The sequence below is a fragment of the Rosa chinensis genome, chromosome 7 (assembly GCF_002994745.2).
Source record: "Rosa chinensis cultivar Old Blush chromosome 7, RchiOBHm-V2, whole genome shotgun sequence".
In the NCBI taxonomy this organism is placed as follows: domain Eukaryota; kingdom Viridiplantae; phylum Streptophyta; class Magnoliopsida; order Rosales; family Rosaceae; genus Rosa; species Rosa chinensis.
Genome location: NC_037094.1, coordinates 60,058,408 through 60,080,249, shown reverse-complemented (window position 1 = coordinate 60,080,249; position 21,842 = coordinate 60,058,408). Strand labels below are relative to the sequence as shown.

The 21,842-nt window shown below is 38.6% G+C and overlaps 3 protein-coding genes across 4 annotated transcripts; 1 reads left to right on the top strand and 2 right to left on the bottom strand.

Annotated features, from left to right (window-relative positions):
- Window positions 1–806: 806 nt before the first annotated feature.
- On the bottom strand, window positions 807–6,895 carry LOC112176200 (disease resistance protein RPM1-like). 2 transcript variants are annotated; one of them, XM_024314015.2, is made up of 5 exons: window positions 6,199–6,895; window positions 5,267–5,543; window positions 4,699–4,858; window positions 1,654–3,830; window positions 807–1,046 (listed from the first exon to the last, which is right to left on the bottom strand). In XM_024314015.2, exons 1-5 carry the CDS (start codon window positions 6,600–6,602, stop codon window positions 1,020–1,022), a joined length of 3,045 nt encoding a protein of 1,014 aa, XP_024169783.1. In that variant the 5' UTR covers window positions 6,603–6,895; the 3' UTR covers window positions 807–1,019. The 2 variants fall into 2 exon arrangements, with proteins under 2 accessions (XP_024169783.1, XP_024169784.1); XM_024314016.2 differs by having other exon boundaries at window positions 5,267–5,540.
- A 3,725-nt stretch (window positions 6,896–10,620) lies between these two features.
- LOC112178302 lies at window positions 10,621–14,230 on the top strand. Its single transcript, XM_024316462.2, has 3 exons — window positions 10,621–10,711; window positions 11,283–12,421; window positions 12,768–14,230. The coding sequence occupies exons 2-3, from the start codon at window positions 11,284–11,286 to the stop codon at window positions 13,817–13,819; spliced, it is 2,190 nt and encodes a 729-aa protein (XP_024172230.1). The 5' UTR covers window positions 10,621–10,711; window position 11,283; the 3' UTR covers window positions 13,820–14,230.
- Window positions 14,231–14,535: 305 nt separating this feature from the next.
- On the bottom strand, window positions 14,536–19,324 carry LOC112178301 (actin cytoskeleton-regulatory complex protein pan1-like). The gene is made up of 8 exons (XM_024316461.2): window positions 19,144–19,324; window positions 17,166–18,122; window positions 16,949–17,080; window positions 16,532–16,864; window positions 16,326–16,454; window positions 15,594–16,174; window positions 14,711–15,392; window positions 14,536–14,628 (listed from the first exon to the last, which is right to left on the bottom strand). The coding sequence occupies exons 1-7, from the start codon at window positions 19,156–19,158 to the stop codon at window positions 14,795–14,797; spliced, it is 2,745 nt and encodes a 914-aa protein (XP_024172229.1). The 5' UTR covers window positions 19,159–19,324; the 3' UTR covers window positions 14,536–14,628; window positions 14,711–14,794.
- Between the last annotated feature and the right edge of the window lie 2,518 nt (window positions 19,325–21,842).

Genomic DNA, 21,842 nt, shown 5'->3' with positions numbered 1-21,842 from the left:
ACTTGGGAACGTTTTAATACATTTTAATCAGACTTTAAAGTCCATATATTAAATTCTGTGTGGAAATTGTAAGTGTTGCTAGTGATATTCTTTCTCTCATAACTAGAATTTGTGGTTTACATGTATGATGTGTCAATAGTAATTTACAAGTTTTCCTCCTGTTTTTATTCCTTTCACTTGCATATGCTTGAACTATGACTTGAGCTGATTAGATTTACCTTGACGTTCATAATCATGCATTCTTGGCGGCCAAGTTTATATTAATTTAGTTACTTGACTTACTTCCTTCTCTTTTCATGGCCTCACGAGCTAGCAATCGAGATTATGTCACATTTGGGTTGGAGAAGTTCGAATCTTGTGTCACACGAATAATTGAACTGCATTCTTTTCAGATGTACTATACAATTAAATCTAAACCGGGCTGTGATTGTGATAGAGCCACCTTATAATCTATCGAGTTGTTTGGCTAAATTGTACTCGTGGATGTCCTGCTTAGGACTTGAAGGATGATTTCTTTAGTCTCCGTAGTGACGACAATGGAAGGCCTCTATACACTAGTCTGCACTGTACTGAAACATAAAAAAATTGGTCTCTATTCAGTTACTTGAATGTTCTTTTCAAATGGTACCCGAGTTTGAAAACAAACTAAGATAGATGACGAATACATTACAACTGTTGCGTTGCGTTTTAGGTATAAATGAACTATATGATGGAAGCCAATTTGATTGATGAAACTCATATCAGTCCTCAAATTTAACTCACGTAAGTATGCATGTATCAGTTGTAAACTCAAGTTGGATTCTGCATTCAACTCATGATCAGGCAGATTTGAATCATTTTACCAGAGCATAAAGAAAACATTCAACAGACTGGCACAACTAAATGCAGAACTGATGACTCGATTGCAGAAGTCACAATGAGACCACCATAACAGAGAGGAAACACAAATTGCAAAAGGAGTCAACATAGAACGAGGATATCTGTAGTGAAGCTGGTTTAGAGAGCTGATGCTCATCATCTTATTCCATATTCTGGGACTTGGATACCTGGTAGCCAAAGTTCAACATAGTCAGAATGATGTCTAATGCACAATGTAATTCAAATAGATTATCATAGATCCAGGACTCAACAACTAAAAGATGCAAATATTTCAGAATGCAATTGCATCAGCTTCATATGGATTCCTTCAAATGAGGTAGATTTATCGAGCTAAATCATGTGTTTCATTCCATATGTGAATTCAAATGTGAGGTCAAGACAGGCAAGACCCAGATCGTGAATGATCACCAGAAAATAAACTACAGTTCTGTAATGGCTTTATAACATATTGAGTACTAAATGAAGATGAAATGAAACACCAGATTAAACTTACAGCTATTGATTCAATCACTGAATCCATAATCCCATTTTTCTTGTTTTCTCATGTTATCAATGATTTTCTTTTCTTTCTGGCCTTGGTGTGGAATTTACACTTCAAATCAAGTCCACAACTGATAAGAAAAGCAACTTATTGGATAAGTAAATCAAGAATCAATTTTTAACATCTAGGCCATTTAGTGAAACAAATTACACAGAAGTATATACAAAGATTGCTCACCCCAGAGCAAGAAGCAGAGACATAAGAGCAAAACAAACTGTTTTTAGTTGACTTACCTCTTCACAATCAAGCCATATGCTAGGGAGATGGCATTTCTTCCTCCAATCTTCACCTTCCATCACGCGGCACCATTCTTTCAGTTCCGGGCAATCTATTACTATGAAAGATTCAAGTGATGCTGGTAGTCCATCACAAGGCCAGGTCAGAATTTTTGGACAGCGCCTGAGTTCCAAATGCTTGAGGGATTTGAGCCAAGACAGTGATGGAAGAGTGGTAAGTTCAGGGCAAGAATCAACTGTGAGTTTAAGTAAGGAAGGTAAGTCACCAATGTTTACATCCTTCCACAGTTTCAAATTGAGCATGATGTCAACTTCTAGTATCTCCAGTTTCGAAAATGCATGAAACCCTTGATCAACTGGGTTTTTCTTTCCCAAAAACTGGTAGTTGATTTCTTTCACCTCATTCATTTCTATAATAGAAAGAGACTTTAGCATTGGTAACTGCCCAATAGATGGGAGAAGCTCACAGTGTTTGCATCTGTAGAGAGTAAGAACAATAAGTTCAGTAAAACATGGATTGCTAATCCAAGTTGGAAGTCTTGACCCGGCATATTGTTGTATTTGTAGCTCTTTAAGGCCAGCATGAGGTTGAAGACATTCAAGAATTTTCTCTTGCTCTTCCGTATTCTCGGCGAACACACTACTCCAGCGGAGCTCCAACCTTTGCAGGTATATCTTTTCGATCAAAGCAGCTTCCTTAGCCTCTTCCTGGCATGACACATTTTCAAGCCTTGAAATGCGAAGTACTCCTCTGAGATCATTCAAATTCTTAAGCTCTCCTACACGGCACCCAGCATCTCGACCAACAAGAAATGCTGACAAAGTCTGAAGGTTGGTTAAGCTTCCCAAATGGGGAGGCATGGACCTTAACTGTCGAATGATATCCAAATCGATATGTCGTAGATTGATTAGCTTCTTCATCCCCTTTGGCAATTGAAGAAAGTGTACACAACCTCTGAGTCTTACTGTCTGTAAAGTGTGAAGAGAATCTATTGATTCCGGCAACCTTGTAATAAGAGTATTGGAGAGATCAAGGTATCGTAATGACTTTGCATTTCGAATGGAACTTGGCAATTCAGAGACGAGTGTTTGACTCAAATTCAGTGTTCTCAATTCCCTGAAGCTCAAAAACAGATCACGAGGAACATATTTGATGGAAGATCCACAACCAGCAAGCACAAGAAGTGTACGCAAATGCTTAAATTTTTTAAGAACCCCAAAAGTCATCTCATCAATGTCTTTGCAAATTAAAGACAAATGCTGTGTCATTTCCAAGGCACCATCCAACCTACCATCCACAGCTACGAAATACTCAAACGGAGCAATTGTCCTTCCCAAACGTGAAAGCTTGAGTGGATTTCCTTTATACAATAAGTGGCCAGGATTATAAATGGGCACAGAAAATACCGAATCAAAATCCAATCTGTAGTCACATCTTGAAGGCACAAGAAAACTTTTGTTCCGCAAAGACATGAAATACTCACCACCAATGTCCTCCATTACCCCTCCGTGGATCTCTTCAATAAGGCCTTCAGCTATCCACATTTGAACCAACTCATCTCTTCTAAACTCATAATGTGATGGAAAGAGAGAACAATACAGACATAACCTTTTTAATTGTTTGGGTAAACTGTCATATTCTTCATCTTCATGCACAACCTTTTCTTGCAAATTTGCATAGCTTTCCTTCAATTCCAATGACTCTGACAAATTTATTTCTGAAGAAATCAGCTTCTCATTTGGCTCCCCTGAAAGTTTCAATTTCGGACAGTTAATAACATCAAGATCACGCAGCTTTATTAGTACCTTTATTCCCTTAGGTAAAGCAATAAGGTTGACACAAGCTCTGAGATGTAAGGTCTGTAACTCATCAAGAGAAGTAATTGATTCAGGCAACTGAACGAGGTTTCTACAACTTCTGAGTTTTAGGGTCTGTAACTTTTGAAGTAAACCTATGGATTCGGGCAACCATGAGATTGGTGTATATGAGACATCAAGACATTGTAAGGATTTTACATCCCCAATTGAACTTGGCAAATCAAAATCCAGCTTTCGACTAAGATGCAAGGCAGTCAAGAACTTGAAGTTCAACAAAAAATTACGAGGAAGTTGTCCGATCAAGCGCAGAGAGACACCAGAGGTTTGTAATGGAATGAACGAGTCGGGCTCAATTGCTGAAAAATTAGAGAAGCCAGAAGGTCATAGATATGAGTGCTCAGTGTGTATATAACCAGCAACCAAAAAGTATTTATCAACACAAAAAAAAAAATATTAAAAGCAACTCCAACAGCTGCCCTATATTTTGATTTTTTTTTCTATTTTAGAGAAAAATGAGACTCTTTTTCTCCAAAAGATTTCATATAATTATCCTTATTTTAGGGATAGTGAGAAAAGAGAAAACAAAATTCCCTAATTAGGGTGCGTTTGGATGAGAAAATTATAAATTCCGTAGGAAAAAATAAATGATGAAATGTTTAATTCCATCAATCTAAAATTCCATTAATTGCAAATTCTATTGTTTGGTTGCATCTATTTAGGATTTGAAATGTGTAATAAATTAAGAAAGTTTAAAACAAATAAAAAGATAAAATAGAAAAAAGTCTTGTTTTGGAAATAAAAATTGAATACAGCAAAGGAATTCGTAAATGACACCTATTTTGCTGGAAATTGAAGTGAGGAATTTAAATAACGAATTCCTTCATTTTTTTCCAAAGAGAAATTTAAAATTTCCAATCTGATAATGCCAAACGAGGGAATTGACTTTTAGGAATTATGAAATCCTCACTTTCAATTAAATTCCATCATTTTTTCTCTCATCCAAACACACTCTTATTTACAACAATCTCTAAAATTTTAAGAAAGAATTGTGGAGACTTTAGAGACTATTGTAAAATATGGAATCTGTTGGGTTGGAATCTATTGGGTTAGAGAAGAAAAATTGCTTAAAGTTTTGACTTTTGCTTCCCTATGATACAAGAATTGTAGGGAAACTGTCGGAGTTATTCTGACGAGATTAAAGAAACAAAATGAAAAATCTCGTACCCAACAGTTCTGGATGCATAAAAGAAGAAGCGCTATTATGTAATACTCCTGGTAATTTGAAGTTTTCTTCTGCTCTCAAATTAGTTTCTTCATCAGCTCTTTTATCAATTTCTACTTCTTCCATTTCTTTGCGATTGCAGTTCTCCTTTAGCTTCAATTCCTGAATATAAAGGAAGCGAGAAGAGTGATACAGATCATTGTTTTATGTCAACCAGCAATCAAAAACTGCATGTATATATACATATATACAGGCCTTGCCATTAAGGTTAACCTGACTTTATTTAAAGTAATTACGGATTTACAGTTAAGTGGTTACCATCAATTCCATAACCATACAATATCAATCATTTTGGGTGACTAAATGATTATCAATGTGGCTAAAATTTTGCATAGTTACTTATAAAAAAAAAATTAAAAAAAAGTAAAAAACATCTAAGGAATCAATAGTTTCATTGTATGACTATGGAATTGATGGTACCGGCCATTACTTTAGGTTAACCTTAGTGAAGAAGGTTTGTATATACATCAGCTCAGAAATCAGGACAAAAATTAGGTACAGTGTATATACCGAGTTCGTCGAGTGGAACTCCAAGGACTCAGGGCAGGAGAATCCCAACTCCTTGCATATCTGTTCTAACTCACCGTCGTTTTCTTCTACTTGGAAGCTCGTCCGGTCTGAAATATTGACCGAGCCTGAGTAGAGTGGTGACCCCGCAGAGTGGTGGCAGAGCGAGGAGGAAGAAGATGTAACAGCATCATAGTCAATGTGCTTCAGCGCATTGCACCTAACGAACTTTGGCTTCTGTCGGGTCTTCAGGGGATCCATCGTTTTAGTTACCTTACTGCTAAAAACAAAAACAAATTCGAGGTCAATGACATGTCTATATTTTTTCATCTACTTAGAAAAGTCCACCAAACAATGCAAATCTTTTCATCACTATCTATCATCTTCTCTCCCCTCACCTGAATTTGAAACTGAGTGGCATAATTGTTCAACCTCAAAACTCATACTCTCATCTACAAAAATGTGCAATGCAAAAGTCCCAGGAATAACAAATTATCTTTCAAATGCTGATCTTTCTTCACCCCAGAGATAGCTTATTGTATCATTATATTTATCTAATATTAGATAGAGAGAGGGGGGAGAACTCCTCTAAAAAAATAATAATAAAAAATAAAAAAAGAGAGAGGGGGAAGACCAATTTTCTATTCAATCCTCGTTCCCTACTAATTGCAAGTAAAATGGAATCCGAAGAAAAAGCTTTGTTGTTGCATATTGAAGTTTCTTCATGAAAGAAGACCCTTGCCAACCATGGACTTAACACCTACTCTCCTAAATGTAAAGATCGATAACCGAGAACTAGCTGTATATGATTTCATGGTTTAAGTGAAAGGTCTAACAAAGAACGGGGTCATACATAATCGAAACAAGATCAAAGACTCCAAATCTAAGGAAGATAAGCAAGATGATCATTTCAGGGCATTTATAAGAGCACTTACTCGGAAATTCCTTCATACAGGGGTAAATACCCGCGAGAGGTTTCCTTTTCCCAAGAAGAAATAGTGGAGGGGTCTGTGGTAGTGCTAGAAGAGTCATCGTCATTCCAAGTAGTAGAAGAATACCCGGAGCTCGATACAATCTCTTTAATCGAAATATGATCTTCTTCATCATCAGAAGTAATCAAATTATCCTCTTCTTCTACTTCTTCATGAGAAGTTTGACCTTCGGGCCCTAAGCCCCTCATAATGTCCCATGTCGAGGATGCATTGTCAATCACTGGAACACTCATCTGCGGCGGCGGCTTAAGCCGTCCTGACTGCAGACCAACCTTAAATTTCTCCTCTTCCTCGACCTCCTTTGGGTGCTTCACTTCCTCGGGTTTCGAACTCTCGGGCCATTCCATCCGGTAGTGGGGGAGAAGATCCGAGTTTGTAGACCGGGTCTCCCAGCTGGCAGCGGGGATAGCAAACTCGTCTAGGCCCGAGAAGCCTGAAAATCGCCTTCGACTTGGAAGTCCGTTCGGTCGGACAAGTTAAGCTTAGAGTTAAATGATGCTGAATCCAAATAAATTGTTCACCTGTGCACGCAAAAGTGAGCGACGACGGGGCTGCTGTCTGCGCTGGTTTTGTGTTGCAGGCTGAAGAGGGGAGGATAATGCGGTGCCAGGTCGACGATATTCTGCGTGTTGATGATTGGGAAAATTATTACATGGTCCAGATCATAGTAATGTAATGTCAGACGTTGATGATTGGGAAAATTATTACATGGTCTGGATCATAGTAATGTAATTGGTCTTTGGAGTTTTGTTTTTTTTTTTTGGGCAAGGTACTTCACTATCCACGCGGAAAAAGAAGAGGGCATGCACGACTTAGGCCTCATTATTTAGCCCTTCGGCCCTAAGCCCGCCCGGCCCTTGCATTAGGGCGGGCCGGTTCTGCCCTTTCTCAAATATGGTAGGGTAAGGATGCAAATGAAGCCCGGCCCTACCCTACTGCCCGGTCCGTTTGAGCCCGTTAGGGTCAAGCCCAGCCCGGCCATTTAAGTCCACCCAATTAAGCCCTAATAATTTTCTATTTTTTAAATATGTTTCTTTTTAGTCTATAACATATAACTTATCTATTTTTTGGAATTGATTTCCTAAGCTTTATTTTCTTTAATTTTTGTTTCCTTTGTTAAACAACAATTAATTTTGGGAGATTTAGAGAGATAGTTAATTGAATATAACCAACCATCTTAACTAATATTTATAAATCTTATAACTTATAAGTTAATTCTAATATATATATATATATATATTAAATATGATGATTAACAAAAAATAATGAGTCTTGTATTACCTATATAACCATTGAACCACAGTTTGAGATAAAAAAATAAAAGTAATATATTTCTTTTTGTTAAACAAATTAAGGCCCATTTCGGCCCTATTTGGCCTTATTAGGAGGGCCAGCCCGACTCGGCCCTTTCAGCCCTAGTGGCTCGGGCCTTTCGGACAGGTAAGGGTTAGCATATTTAAGCCCCAACCCAACCCTACCTGACCCTAAATTTTGTTGACTTTGACTAGACCCGGGCCGGCTCGACCCGACCCTAAGCCCTAAAATTTAGGGTAGGGCCGGCTCTAGCCAGAACCCATGATGACCCCTAATGCACGTAAGCCTACTGCTAATACAATCATTTTTTTTTAGTTCAAAGAAAGGCCATCATGGTATGTGATTTTTTTTTTTGAGAGACATCATGGTATGTGATTAACCGCGAATACCAGTACAAAAATTCATAATTATTCCCATGAACTCTGAAAATGTAGTCTCATAAAAAAGAGTATTGCAGTGGCAATCTTATACCACAAACAGAACCAAAAAGTTTTACCATAACGCTTCAAATTACTTCACTTTTCTGGTTCTGGAGTCTCAAAAAAGGTCTTCTTTATCCAGTTGAATGGCTGGACGACCCAAAGAGCGGTGGTGCCGGCAGCGACACCCCACAAGGCAGCGGCTTGGATATCCACGGGGTGAGGACGACTCTTGGGCTTCAGGAACTTGAACATACCCACGTCACCGGCCATCTCCGATTTCAGGCACGGAACCAGGAATTAAATTTGAGGTGGGCTAAATTTACCTTATGCTGGCAAGAAAAATTATTCTAAAAAATTTGGCAGAGTCAATTTTGTTTTCTTTCACCCCATTCATCTTTTGATGAATGGGGTGAAAAATTGATGATTGATTTCTTTCACCCCATTCATCTCTATAATAGAAAGTGATTTGAGCATTCGTAACTGCCCAATGGACGGGAGAAGTTGACAATTAGTACATCTGTAGAGAGTGAGAACAAGAAGTTCAACAAAAGATGGATTGCTTATCCAAGTTGGAAGTGTTGACCCAGCATAGTGCTGTATGTGTAACTCTTTAAGGCCAGCATGGGGTTGAAGACATTCAAGGATTTTCTCTTGTTCCTCTATTTTCTCAGTGAACACATTACTCCACCGGAGCTCTAGCCTTTGGAGGTACTTCTTGTCGATCAAAGCAGCTTCCTCAGCCTCTTCCTTATCTGATACATTTTCAAGCCTTGAAATGCGAAGTACTCCTCTAAGATTATTCAAATTCTTAAGCTCTCCAATACGGCACCCCTCCTCTCGACCAACCAGAAATGCTGACAGAGTCTGAAGGTTGGTTAAGTTTCCAATGTATGGAGGCATGGCCCACAATTGCCTAATGATATCCAAATCAATATGTCGTAGATTGATAAGCTTCTTCGTGCCCTTTGGCAACTGAAGGAAGTGTGCACAACCTCTAAGTTTTATTGTCTGCACATGGTGAAGAGAATCTATTGACTCTGGCAACTGTGTGATGGGAGTATTGGAGAGATCCAACTATCGTAATGATTTTACATTTCGAATGGAACTTGGCACTTCTGAAACAAGTGTTCGACTCAAATTTAGTGTTCTCAAATCCTTTAAGCTCAAAAACAAGTCACGAGGAACATGTTTGATGGAAGACCCATGGCCAGACAGGAGTAGGAGGGTGCGCAGACGCTTAAAATTTTTGAGAATCCCAAAAGTCATATCACTAATTTCCTTACAATTCAAAGACAAATGCTGTGTCGTTTCCAAGGCTCCATCTAAATTACCATCCACGGCTGCAAAATAATCCACCAGCGCAGTTGTGTTTACCAACTCTGAGAGCTTGACAGGATTTACTTTATACAATAAGTTGCCTGGATTATAGGCGGGTACCGAAAATACCGAATCAAAATCCACCCTGGTATCACATCTAGAGGGCACAAGAAAGCCTATCTTGTGTAAAGAATTGAAATAAGCATTACCAGTGTCCTCCATTCTCTCTGTTTGGCTCTCTTCAATAAAGCCTTCCGCCATCCACATTTGAACCAACTCATCTTTTCTAAACTCATAAACTGATGGAAAAAGAAAGAAATACATCTTTAACTGTTCAGGTAAACTCTTGTGTTCTATATCTGCAGAAATAACTGTTTCTGGTCAGAAATCCAGCAAAAGGTTATGCTCTTTTTGACAAGTAGTTTCAGAGAATGATAGATGTTCAACCGCAGTAGCAACCAAATCCATTTCTCTGCTACTGGCTACTGCAATCCATTCATATTTTCATTTTTCGGAATATTCTTCACTTTTATCATATATCAATACATCTACTGGAAACACATACAAGTACAACTCGTACCTTGTTGTTGCGGAACGTGAGAAGAAAACCAGGAATTGTCACCGCCGTGCCATAAACCATCGTACGGTTCGAACCGTTGAGAAACCGGAGGAGATGAAAAGAAATCTGAACTAGAAGAAGAGAATTCCATGATTTTCTTCGGAAGTTTATCTAACTCATCAAATGTCTGCGATTCGTCACAAGAGGTCACCGGAGAGAATAATACAGCTCGAGTGGGCGGCGCCGACCAAGACTGAACACCTTCCATATCGTCAACAATTGTTTCCATCATGTCATCGTCACCTGATCTGTTGATCTGATCCGATAAAGAGCTCGTCAGACTCCCACCCGGAGGGAGATCGGCGGGGACCGAATGGCGGCCGGTCAAGCTTTGGACCATGGACCTGAAGTCGCCCGCTGTGGTGTGGAACACTTTGTTAGGCGTCCGTCGCTGCTTGATTTTGACGGAGTCTCTGCTGAGTTTGAGAGGAGACGCCTTTTCTTTTTTAACAAATTACATCTAAGTTATTGACAGAATATTGTTTGACAGATACATCCTTAAAAGATGAAATTAAACATCCAAGGACAAAATCTTACAAATAAGGACAAGTTGATCTCCACTTGCCACCTGTTATAAGGTTAATTACTTATTTGCCCTTAACTTATTTTTTTGGGAATATATTCCCTTACTGCTACAGAGACCCTCTCTCTCTCTCTCTCTATCTTTCTCCTTCGTCAGCGACAGCTTCTTCTTCTTATTCTTTAATTTGAAACGCAGTGAGAGAACCCGTCCATGGAAGCTTTCCAATTTCTCTTCTCCTATTGAAAGCGATCGAATTTCCATGTAAGTTTTTTGATTCTTCATGTCTTCTTGCTTCAAATTCATGCTTCTGTGTCAATTTCATGCTTTCCAAGATTTTGATCATCTACTGTTTCATCCAATTTTTTGTGAATTTCTTCTAGTTTTGGTTCAATTTGTTTCGTTTTGAATTATTGAACTCGTTTTAGGTTGAATTTGATTCTTCTTTTTTCTTTTTACTTTTCTATTTTGAATTTGTCTGTTGATTTTTTACCTATAATTGGAACGGGAATATACTTCGAGGCTATGATATTCAATCCTGAAGTTTGAGGTCTGAGTTGGTTTATAATTGGAGTATTGTGATTTTAGTGTCTGATGGTTTATAATTGTGTTATGATTGTAGTAGAGCAGTAGCAGGTGTTTGAATTTGTGTAATAGCAGTAGCAGGTGGTTGATTATTGTATATTTGAGGTTTGATATCTTGTAGAGCAGTAGCAGAGTTTGATGTGATGTTTAGTTTTACTATTATCATAGTAGCTGTTCTAATATTTTGGCTTTCAGGTTGTGCAGTAGCAGTATATAACATTAATAATAGTTTTCTACATGTGTTTTATAGTATGTCAAAGTCAACATTTGGAAGATTTACATATGGGACAGAGACTATTCTTTTACCGTTGTCATCAAGCACCACGTATGAAAATTTGTGTGCCAAAATTTCCTCAAGGTTTCGAAACCTCAAGGATGGTCAATTTGTTTTTAGATATGCACTTAACGATTGCCCCAATTGCTACTTAGAGTGTGACGATGATATTTTGATCATGTTGGATATCTTCCAACTGCTAAATTTTCCCTTTATAGATATACATGTTCTTAATGTTGGAGCTTGTTCCAAGATGTGTGTCGATAAACAGGAAATTGCTGCTACTGTGGATACTGCTATTGTTAATATCCCTGAACTTGTTGATGAAGATCATGCTAGTAGTGATGATTCAAACCTTGAGGATGACAACAACATGATAATTGGAAATTTTGTGAGCAACAAGTCTAAAAGGAAGTATATGTCTAGTGATTGGAATGACAATATATATAAGATTGGTCAAGTTTTCATTGGTGGTGCCGTCGAATTTCGGGATAAGTTGTGCAAGTTTGCAGTTGAGAAGGGGTTTGAGTTTAACTATGTTAAGAATGACAAGTGCGGTGTTAGTGCTACTTGTGCCAAGAAAGATTCCGATGGGTGTGAATGGTATGTTTATGCTTCCTTAAACAAGGCTAGTGGTTATTTCCATATAATAAAGTTGGTGAATAATCATTCTTGTGTTGGTGTTGTCCGGCATCAAAATCATAAGAGGTTAGGATCCAAAGTTATTTCCACTATTATGGCTGATAAAGTCAGATCCGATCCTTTAATTAAGCCCAAGGATATTGTCAAGCATTTCAAGCATGATTATGGGTTTGATATTCCTTATCACATGGCATATAGGGGCAAAGAGGCTGCTAATAAGATGTTACATGGTAGTGAAGCATTTGGGTATTCTCTATTGCCTTGGTATATTGACACATTAAAGAGAACTAACCCCGGTTCATATTGCATTCTTGACTCTCTTGATAATCGTTTTCGTCGATTGTTTATATCTTATGGGGCTTGCATAAACGGCTTCAAATATTGTCGACCTATGTTGTTCCTTGATGGGACTTTTATTAAAAACAAGTATAAGGGGATGCTATTGGGTGCTTGTGCTAAAACAGGGAACAAAGGTATGCAAACTTCTTCTAAAGTGAGTTTTCTTTTATGATTTTTTTTTTGTTTTGTCCATGTAGTAGCAGCATATGTAAATTTTGATTAAATGTGAATTTTTAGTGTAATTTATGAGAACCTGGCAGTAGCAGCCCTTATTGTGTTTTCTTGTGATCTTCACATGATGATCGGATGTGAGTTTGTTTTGCATGCTTTCCTATTGTCAAGTTGAATTTCTTTAATGGCAATAGCAGTAGCAGTAGCAGTAACAGTATCAGTAGCATTTTAAAGCAGTAGCAGTTCTTATATTCGATCCTTTTTTTGTCTTATTTATTCTTGCTTTTGTTTTTGTTTTTTGTTTTCCAGATGTTTTCCCATTTGCCTTTGCCATTGTTGATGCTGAAAGTAAAGAGAATTGGAGGTGGTTCCTTGAACATTTGGCAATAATCTTGGCGAGCGACTACCGGACTATTGTATTCATGACAGACCGTGGAGCTGGTCTTTTGGATGGTGTGAAAGAGGTGTTTCCAAATGCGCCTCACTCCTACTGTATCAAGCATCTAAAGGACAATTTGAATGGCAGGTATCCAAGTTCCTATGGTTCTACTTTTAAGGAACACATTGTGAGATTGTTTACACAAGCTGCATATGCTAGGACTTTAGATATCTTCAATGAAAAGTTGGAAGAATTTAGGAAGCAAAGTCGTGGGCAGGGTCAGTCCTTTCTTGCTAACTTGCCACCCGAAAACTATGCTATTGCTTGCTTCCCTGCTAAAAGATATGGTGAAATGAGTAATTCTTTGGCAGAGAGCTTCAACAACATGGTCAAGGATGAGAGATGCATGCCGCTGCCTCAGTTGCTTGAAGGCATTCGTGTGAGAGTTATGGAGATTTTTTGTGAAAGGAAGGTTCAATCTTCTACTTGGAGGAGTGTGCTATGTCCTAAGCTTGAGAAAAAGTTGTCGAAAAGGATAGAAACAGGGAGAAATTGGAGAGTTAGCCAGTCTACTAATGATATTTTTGAAGTTTGTACAGAGGATAGCAATGTCATGGTGAACTTGGTTGAGAGGGAGTGTTCTTGTGCTTGGTGGCAGTTTAGGTGCTTCCCATGTTCTCATGCAGTTCAAGTAATGCAGAAGGCGAACCGTATCCCTTACCGTTACATTGAAGATTACTGGAAGACCTCATTCTATAGAAGTGCTCATGATCTTCCTATTTTTCCAGTCCCGGATCTTGATAAGCCCAATCCTAGTAGTTTTGGTGATTCAGCTTTGCAGCCTCCCAAGACTCGAAAACCTCCCGGAAGACCACGGACAAGGAGGATCAAGTCGTTTGGGGAAGAGTCCAGACCAGTGAAATGCACACGGTGTGATCAACTTGGCCACCACAATCGCAGGTCATGCAATGTGGCGATCTGAGACAGTAGCACATTCAACAGTAACAGTAGCACATGACATGATTCAGCAGTAGCAAATTGATTCAACAGTAGCAGCAGATGGCATGATTCAACAATATGACATGATTCAGCAATAGCACATAACATGATTCAGCAGTAGCAGATTGATTCAACAGTAGCAGATGGCATGATTCAACAATATGACATGCAATTTTTTGATTCATATATGTTCGCACTGCAATTTTATATAGTAGCAGTGCCTCAGATTAATTTTTTGAGTTTTTGAGAAGTTTCTATGTCATGAGGAACTGAGTATTATGGGGATAAATGGTCATGGATGATCGTTTTCAAGCAATAGCTTATTCAACAGTAGCATATGACATTGTTTCGTTGTAGCAAATTACAGAAAAAAGTTTAATTTCAGTGATTGATATTTTTGGTTTCCAGCAATGAAGTAGCAGATTTGTTTATGTTCCCTCCTAAACAGGTGTAGTAGCGAAGTGTTTGTGTAGTAGCAGGGCCTGTTGGCGGTGCAGCGGCACGCTGCCTTGTTTTATGTTCGATCTTCTGCCTCCGTATATATTCAATCTTTTTCATTTTATGTTTGGTCACCAAACCCGAAAACCACAATCAAATGCCTTCCAACATTACAATTCCCCAAGAAAATATCACACCAACCTAACATTAAATTTTGGTTTGGCTTAGAAAATCTGAATCAATTTCAACCTTTTAAGGTTTGATCCCCTTCCCATCCTACTTGTTGAAAGATCAAAAAATGATAGGCAATAGCAAATCTACAAACATATCCCTATCTTCTGCACATGAAAATATATACTAACACCGAATCCCATACGATTATACACAAAAAATGAAAATATATACAAATATATACCAACACCAAATCTACAAATATATACTAATTTGGATGACTGACTTAACACCGAATCCCATACGATTGGTGCACCAAAATAGACTACTAATATGTTTGTTAAGTCCTTTAATTGCTCTTCTTCCTCTGTTTCTTCGATGGTTTCTGCACCTCAAAACCTTCTAGTTGCTTCTCTTTCCGATCGGTTCTTTCTTTGATTCTCTTTATCGCTGATCGTGTCCTTGGTTCATTTGATGGAGCAGTAGCATGAGCAGGAACAGCAGCAGGAGCAGTAGAATGAGAAGGAACAGTAGCAGGAGCAGTAGCATGAGCGGGAACAGCAGCAGCAGGAGGAGCAGCAGGAGCAGCAGTAGCAGCAACATCTTCATTGGCCTCTTCATCTTTTTCTACCCTTTGCACTATCATCATTAGTTGTTTGCATTTGTTTCTCCATTTTCTAAGCTCTTCTTGCTTCTTCTTCAACTTTGTCTTCAACTTTTTGTATTTTTTTGACACTTCTTCTTTTTCATCCCACAATCTCTCTATATAAGCTTGCTTCCTTTTGCAGCTCTCGATAGCACTTCCCGCCATATCTTGTTTCAGCATTGCTACATCTTGCCAATGCTCCACTGTATTGATCTGCTCTTCATCAGTGCTTGGATAGCCAAATTCATCGTACTCACTTTGCAACAAGGCTTCCCATTCATCGAACCAAACTGGATCATTCCTGCACACAGTAGCATACAACCTCACCCAATTATGAACTTTCTATATTCCAACATCAAAACAACCAGCATTGCAATCCACACAACATGAATCAATATAAATGCACACGGTGTAAAACAAAAAAATAAGCTTAAAAATAAAATAATAGAGATACATACAAATCTGTTCATTCACAATCATACCATATAAATGCAAATCATACCTGCTCTTGTACTCTTCATTCACAATCTCTTCTACAATGTTGTGCAAGATTTGATCAGCAATATTTGCACCAGCCTCAGTAGCAGCTTTTTCTTTCCTTGCAGCTTCATTGGCCTCAGTAGCAGCTTTTTCTTTCCTTGTAGCTTCATTCACAATCTCTTCTATAATACTTTTCAGGGTTTGATCCATAAAATTTGCATCGGCCTCAGTAGCAGCTTTTCTGTTCCTTTCAACATCATCAGCCTCAGTAGCAGCTTTTCTATTCCTTTCAACATCATCAGCCTCAGTGGCAGCTCTTTCATTCCTTTCCATTCGATCTGGTTCTCCTCCTTCAGTTCCATCCCGATCCTGATCGACCTCAATAGCAGCTTTTTCATTCCTTTCCATTTGATCTGGTTCTCCTCCGTCAGTTCCATGCCGATCATGATCGACCTCAGTAGCAGCTTTTTCATTCCTTTGCATTTGATCTGGTTCTGCTCCTTCAGTTCCATCCCGATCCTGATCGACAAAGTTTGTTTCATTTTCCTGCCCCCCAAATCCAGTGTCAAAGCTAAAGTCATCTCTAATACCATCCGCAGCATCCTTAACCAAAAGAAAATGATAATTCAAAAAAATTAGAAAATAATGCAGTATCACATTATTACCAATCAAATTACATCAAAACAAGGTAAAGATCCAAAGTGAAGTAGACCAAAAGAAATCTGCATAAACCGAGAAACTTAAATTTATTTACCTCTTCTTCCTCAGTTGCACCCAAATCCATGTCATTGACATTTACTCCACTTGTGGTTTTTGTTTGCATTCCTTCCTCTCCTTTATTCTCGTCAATCTTTTTCGCAAAATTCATGCTGTTCATATCCACCTAAAAAACAAAGCAAAGATGATTTTAGTAAAAATGTACACGTAGCTGCTATAAATGTAATTTTTCATTGTAGTTACCCAATCTCTTAATGTCATGTCTTCATGTTCATCTTCGAAACCTTCTGATTCATTATCAGCTGTCTCTTCTTCATTTCTACGTTTTTCCTTTTCAGCTGGTGCAGTAGCACCCTCATTCGAGATCTTATTTTCTTTACTTTTTGCTCTCTTTTCGGCCACCCGCTTTTTGGCTGGTTTTTTGGCAGCTACTGTGGCCTTCTTTTCTTCTCTTTGTCTTTTCTGCCCCTTTGCCTGTGCAGTAGCAGCATGCTTTGATGGAGGGTTCTCAAAGTCATCGTCACTGTTTTCCTTGCCATGTTTGCTTCTATTGTTGTCGGCAACTGCATTATCAATCTGCAATAAAATATTTTTCAAGTTAGTAGTATATTGCACAGTATCATAACCATATATAGTAGCAGACAGTAGCGTATCCATCACCTCTATGTCATCAACTTGCATTTTCTGCAATTCTTTTGTGAATTGAGGGAGACTCCACTTGACGCACCCTGGAGTCATTGCTTCTCTGCCTTTAATTTCAACAAGCATAGTACTCCTCTCGCATATCCAATACTATAACAAAAACAAAACAGATATAAGTAACACATAATTTAACTATACAGTAGCAATAGGAGTAGCAGTAGCAGTAGTGACTTACCGGGATTAATGCTACACACCCACTGATTTGCCTTGCTTTTCCCGTTGTGGCAGCTTGCAAACACAATAACAAATAGTCTCTAACAGCTCTTGCCCAGTTATATCTCCTCATTGTCTCAATATCAGTGATGCATTTCACAAAGCTCCATCCTAAGGTAGACCCCGAGCTTGCAAACAGTAGTGTGATGAACAGATGCAGTAGCAGCAACTTTGTCATGTTCTCTATCCACCCAGGAGCTTTTTCCCTTAACTGCTCATCAATACAGCTCATGATTCTTGCTTTTTTTATCCTTCGGTCATTTGCAAAGAACCTTTGAACAAGAGGATGATCAGTCGGCTTCTTAGGATCATCTATTGGGTTTGGCACCGTGAGAGCTGATTTTTGGTTTGGCAAACCCAAAATGTAGTGCACATCCGATACACTTATTTCTGCCAACTTGTTTCCAAACTTAAATTTCTTCAAAGCCGGCTTGTAGCATTGCACTAACCTATGCATCTCTCGATCTGATTTTGCAGTTGTGTTCTTAGTCATCAATCCCTTGTCATAAGCTTCAATCAAGTTCCAAAATGGCGTCTTCTTCAACTCAGCTTTCAATCTCATCTTTTCTTCACGATTGAGCTGCTCATACACTTTATGAAGCACATCATGGAAGGCAATCATATTGCACCTGTATTGGCAATATGATTGTTTCTGGTCTTTGCCACTGTTCCTTGCTCCATCATTCTTTTCTTCTTCCTCCTCTTCTTCATTATCCGGTTCTACCCCGTCTTGTTCTTCTTTGTCTTTTTCATCCTCAGCTTCCTCATTTTCTTCATCCTCCTCTTCTTCCCTATCTTGTTCCACTTCTTTATGCTTTTGTCTCTTTACTCTAGTGCTTGGAAACTTTATCCTACATGCCAGAGCTTTTCTTCTCACTGGTTTTGTGTGATTATTCCTTGTATCATCACCCTTTTGCACCTACACAGAGTAGCCAATTTGAATTATAAACAAAGTAAACTACAAAACCTTTGATTAACAAAAAACCAAAACCTTCAAATAAATTTCACAAATACAAGAAACTGCACACAGTAGCACATAAAATAAACTGCACAAAGAAACTTCAATTGAACACAGTAGCACATAGCAATAATAAACAGCAGAAATAAACTTCAAATAAACACAGTAGCACATAGCAATAATAAACAGCAGAAACAAACTTCAATTTAACACAGTAGCACATAGCAATAATGAACAGCAGAAACAAACTTCAAATAAACACAGTAGCACATAGCAATAACGCACTGCAGAAATAAACTTCAAATAAACACAGTAGCACATAGCAATAATGCACTGCAGAAACAAACTTCAATTTAACACAGTAGCACATAGCAATAATGAACAGCAGAAATAAACTTCAAATAAACACAGTAGCACATAGCAATAATGAACAGCAGAAATAAACTTCAATTTAACACAGTAGCACATAGCAATAATGAACAGCAGAAACAAACTTCAATTTAACACAGTAGCACAGTAGCAATAATGCACTGCAGAAATAAACTTCAAATAAACACAGTAGCACATAGCAATAATGCACTGCAGAAACAAACTTCAATTTAACACAGTAGCACATAGCAATAATGAACAGCAGAAATAAACTTCAAATAAACACAGTAGCACATAGCAATAATGAACAACAGAAACAAACTTCAATTTAACACAGTAGCACATAGCAATAATGAACAGCAGAAACAAACTTCAATTTAACACAGTAGCACAGTAGCAATAATGCACTGCAGAAATTAAACATCCAAGGACAACAAATCAACGGCAGCCCAATGAAACAATATTACAAAAACTGAAGCAAAATCCTGTGACTAGTTTGTACTAAAGCTTTGATTCTTTATAATCCATTATTTCAAGAACTGATTTCAATCGATTCTACTGCTACTTTCGAAGACACATAAATTAAGGCAGCAAAATTTGAGTAAGAGCTTACCTTATCAACCTCCATTGGAGCCAGATTCAAGCAGAGTGCTACTGCTTCGGATCTCTTGCAGTGCGTTTTGGATCCGTCAGAGATTTTAGGGTTTCTGACTGAGTGCTACTGCTTCCCCTGAGTGCTACTGCTTCCCAACACTCCAAACTGAGTGCTACTGCTTCCCCACACTCCAAACTGAGTGCTACTGCTTCTCCACACTCCAAACTGAGTGCTACTGCTTCCCCTGAGTGCTACTGCTTCCCAACACTCCAAATTGAGTGCTACTGCTTCCCCACACTCCAAACTGAGTGCTACTGCTTCCCCACACTCCAAACTGAGTGCTACTGCTTCAAACGGCACAATCCTTAACGTTTTCTGAAAATTTTCAAGGTTATGTCAGTCAATTGTATAATTAGCCATAGTGATTTCCACATCTAAGAACCAACTGAAACTAGCGTCAACTATGAAAACAACAATTAGACCAGAAATCTTTAAACCCTAACTGAAAGGAATCCAGAAAATTTTCTCAAGTCGGTGCCAGTAAATTGTCAAATTAACTTCGATTCATTTCCAAGAAATAACTAATCTTACAATACTCAGATAATTAAGCGAAAACCCCAAGAAACTCAAAATTAGAAAAGCGGTACTGACCGGAATTCACGGTCACGAAGCCCATCAGATCGTCGCCGTCGTCTTCGTGAATGGTGAGCGCATCGTCGTCGCCGGCGCGATTCAGATTAGAATAAGAGGCGAAGGTCGATTCCGGAATCAATTTGAGTGCTACTGGAGATTTTTTTGCAGTGCTACTGCTTCGGAGATTCAAGCTAGATCCGTCGCCGCCGGCGCGATTCAGATTGGAGTCAGAGGCGCAGGTCGATTCCGGAATCAAGCTGAGTGCTACTGGAGATTTTGCAGTGCTACTGCTTCAAGCCAGATCCGTCGCTAGAGAGAAATTCACGTTTGGGCTTTTTCGCGTTTTGTGTTTTGGGATTTCAGGCTTAGGTCGTTGGATTGTGGCAGTGGCATAAGCGTAAATTTTAATAAAAACTGAACATTTTAGTCATTTTGTAACATAATTCGAAGCCAGGCCCAGTTACATTTGGTTTTGGACCTGAGCTTGTGTCCTTATTTGTATAAAATAAATTGAAGGTGGGTTTTCTGTGTTTATATATTTGGTCAGGTGCTACTGTGTAATTTTCTCTTTCTTTTTCAGGCGTTGACGGCGGCGGCGAATCCATTGTTTTGGAGAGGAAGTGAATCAGTGGTAGCCTGTTACTGTTAGGTGTTTGCGTCTTAAGTCCAATCCATAATAGTATGAGCTGGATGGTCACAAGAATGTAGGTGGAACACAACCACAATCGATTTCACCACCACCTTTTACAATTCTTAAACACATGCCGCAACAACCTCCTCCAACTACTCCTTCGTATCAGGGTCAACCACTCTTTCTTTTCTAGTGGTTTAAGGCTATGTTTGGGGTGGGGGGTTTTAGCTCTCCCGCTTATAAGCACAAGATGACTATGCTGACAATGCGTTTGGTAACCCGACTCAGCTTATTTCAAAAGCCACTGCGGCTTCTCTCGAAAAATAGAAGCTGCCTGACCCCTGCTTTCAGAAGCTAGAAGCCAAGATCCTACTGTAACGGGAGTGACTGTAGATTAATGAATCTTTCAAAATACCGGTCTCTATCCTCCCTTGGTTGAGGCAATTACGGATTGCCATGAAATCCTTCTTCTATCTAGACGCTGCACAATCTCTCTCCCTGTCATCACAGACGCCGCCTCACACACACCCTCCCTCTGACGCTGCCTCAACCTCTCATCACGATTTCGGGTTGGAAATCAAAGCCTCAATCAAGGTTGCTTGGCAATTTGATTCATGTTAGTTTTTTTTATCTATTTCATGATAAATTTCGGTGATTTTGATGAAAAGGAAGTATCAATTTTATTCTGGGTTTTCGGTATGAGTAGTAGATTGTGATTTGTAGCACACATATATATCGGGTGTTGTGATGTACATATATTTAGAACTATTTAGAACCAATTTCGGGGATTTGGTCAATTCAATTTGCCTATGATTTGAGTACTGCCAGCATCCTTGTATCATTGGATATCTGTAATGGGTTGAGTTTGATTTTGTTTTGGTGAATTTTCTGGACCCTTTTAACTTGTGTTCATTGGTGTTGAGTTGCGAAATTCGAGTGTGTGTTTAGTGAAGTTGGTGTTGTTAAAAAAAATGGGTTTTCGATGCCTGTGAACCCCAGCAGCCAAGAAACCCTGGGTCATTGTTTCATAGAGTTTAATTCTCCTCAGGTAGTTGCTTTATTCCTCTGCTCTGTTTTAGTTTCAATTGTTTCTTGGGTTTGTTTAGTGTAACGCAGTGATATGGTTTTTGTTTTATGGAATTGAATTTCACTTGAATTTGATAACCCAGTTGTGAAAGAATTCACAGGGAGATAGGGGTTTAGTTTTTGTAGCATAGATAGAGTGCACTACATTCTGTTTCCATGCATATTGTAGACTACAAGTTATAGTTATCCGATTGTATACGAAAACTTGCAAATGAGTGTAGAGCCTAGAACAATGCAGAGTTCATAAGACTCCATTTTATTTCGAGACAAGGAATGGGGAATGATTTCAGTGTATATTAGCTTTGTTCCCTGGAGGATGGATGAAATAAAAACAAAATGAAGTTTGAAACAAGTAATGGTTTTAGGC

Coding starts and splice junctions, on each gene's coding strand:
- LOC112178302 (XM_024316462.2), top strand. CDS start 11,284: ATGTCAAAGTCAACATTTGGAAGATTTACATATGGGACAGAGACTATT. Junction 12,422..12,767: donor TGCTAAAACAGGGAACAAAG/GTATGCAAACTT, acceptor TTTGTTTTCCAG/ATGTTTTCCCATTTGCCTTT.
- LOC112178301 (XM_024316461.2), bottom strand. Junction 16,865..16,948: donor TGCAAGTTGATGACATAGAG/GTGATGGATACG, acceptor ATTTTATTGCAG/ATTGATAATGCAGTTGCCGA. Junction 15,393..15,593: donor AATGAAGAGTACAAGAGCAG/GTATGATTTGCA, acceptor TACTGTGTGCAG/GAATGATCCAGTTTGGTTCG.
- LOC112176200 (XM_024314015.2), bottom strand. CDS start 6,602: ATGGAATGGCCCGAGAGTTCGAAACCCGAGGAAGTGAAGCACCCAAAG. Junction 5,544..6,198: donor CTGTATGAAGGAATTTCCGA/GTAAGTGCTCTT, acceptor TTTTGTTTTTAG/CAGTAAGGTAACTAAAACGA. Junction 1,047..1,653: donor TATGGCTTGATTGTGAAGAG/GTAAGTCAACTA, acceptor TTTGGCTACCAG/GTATCCAAGTCCCAGAATAT.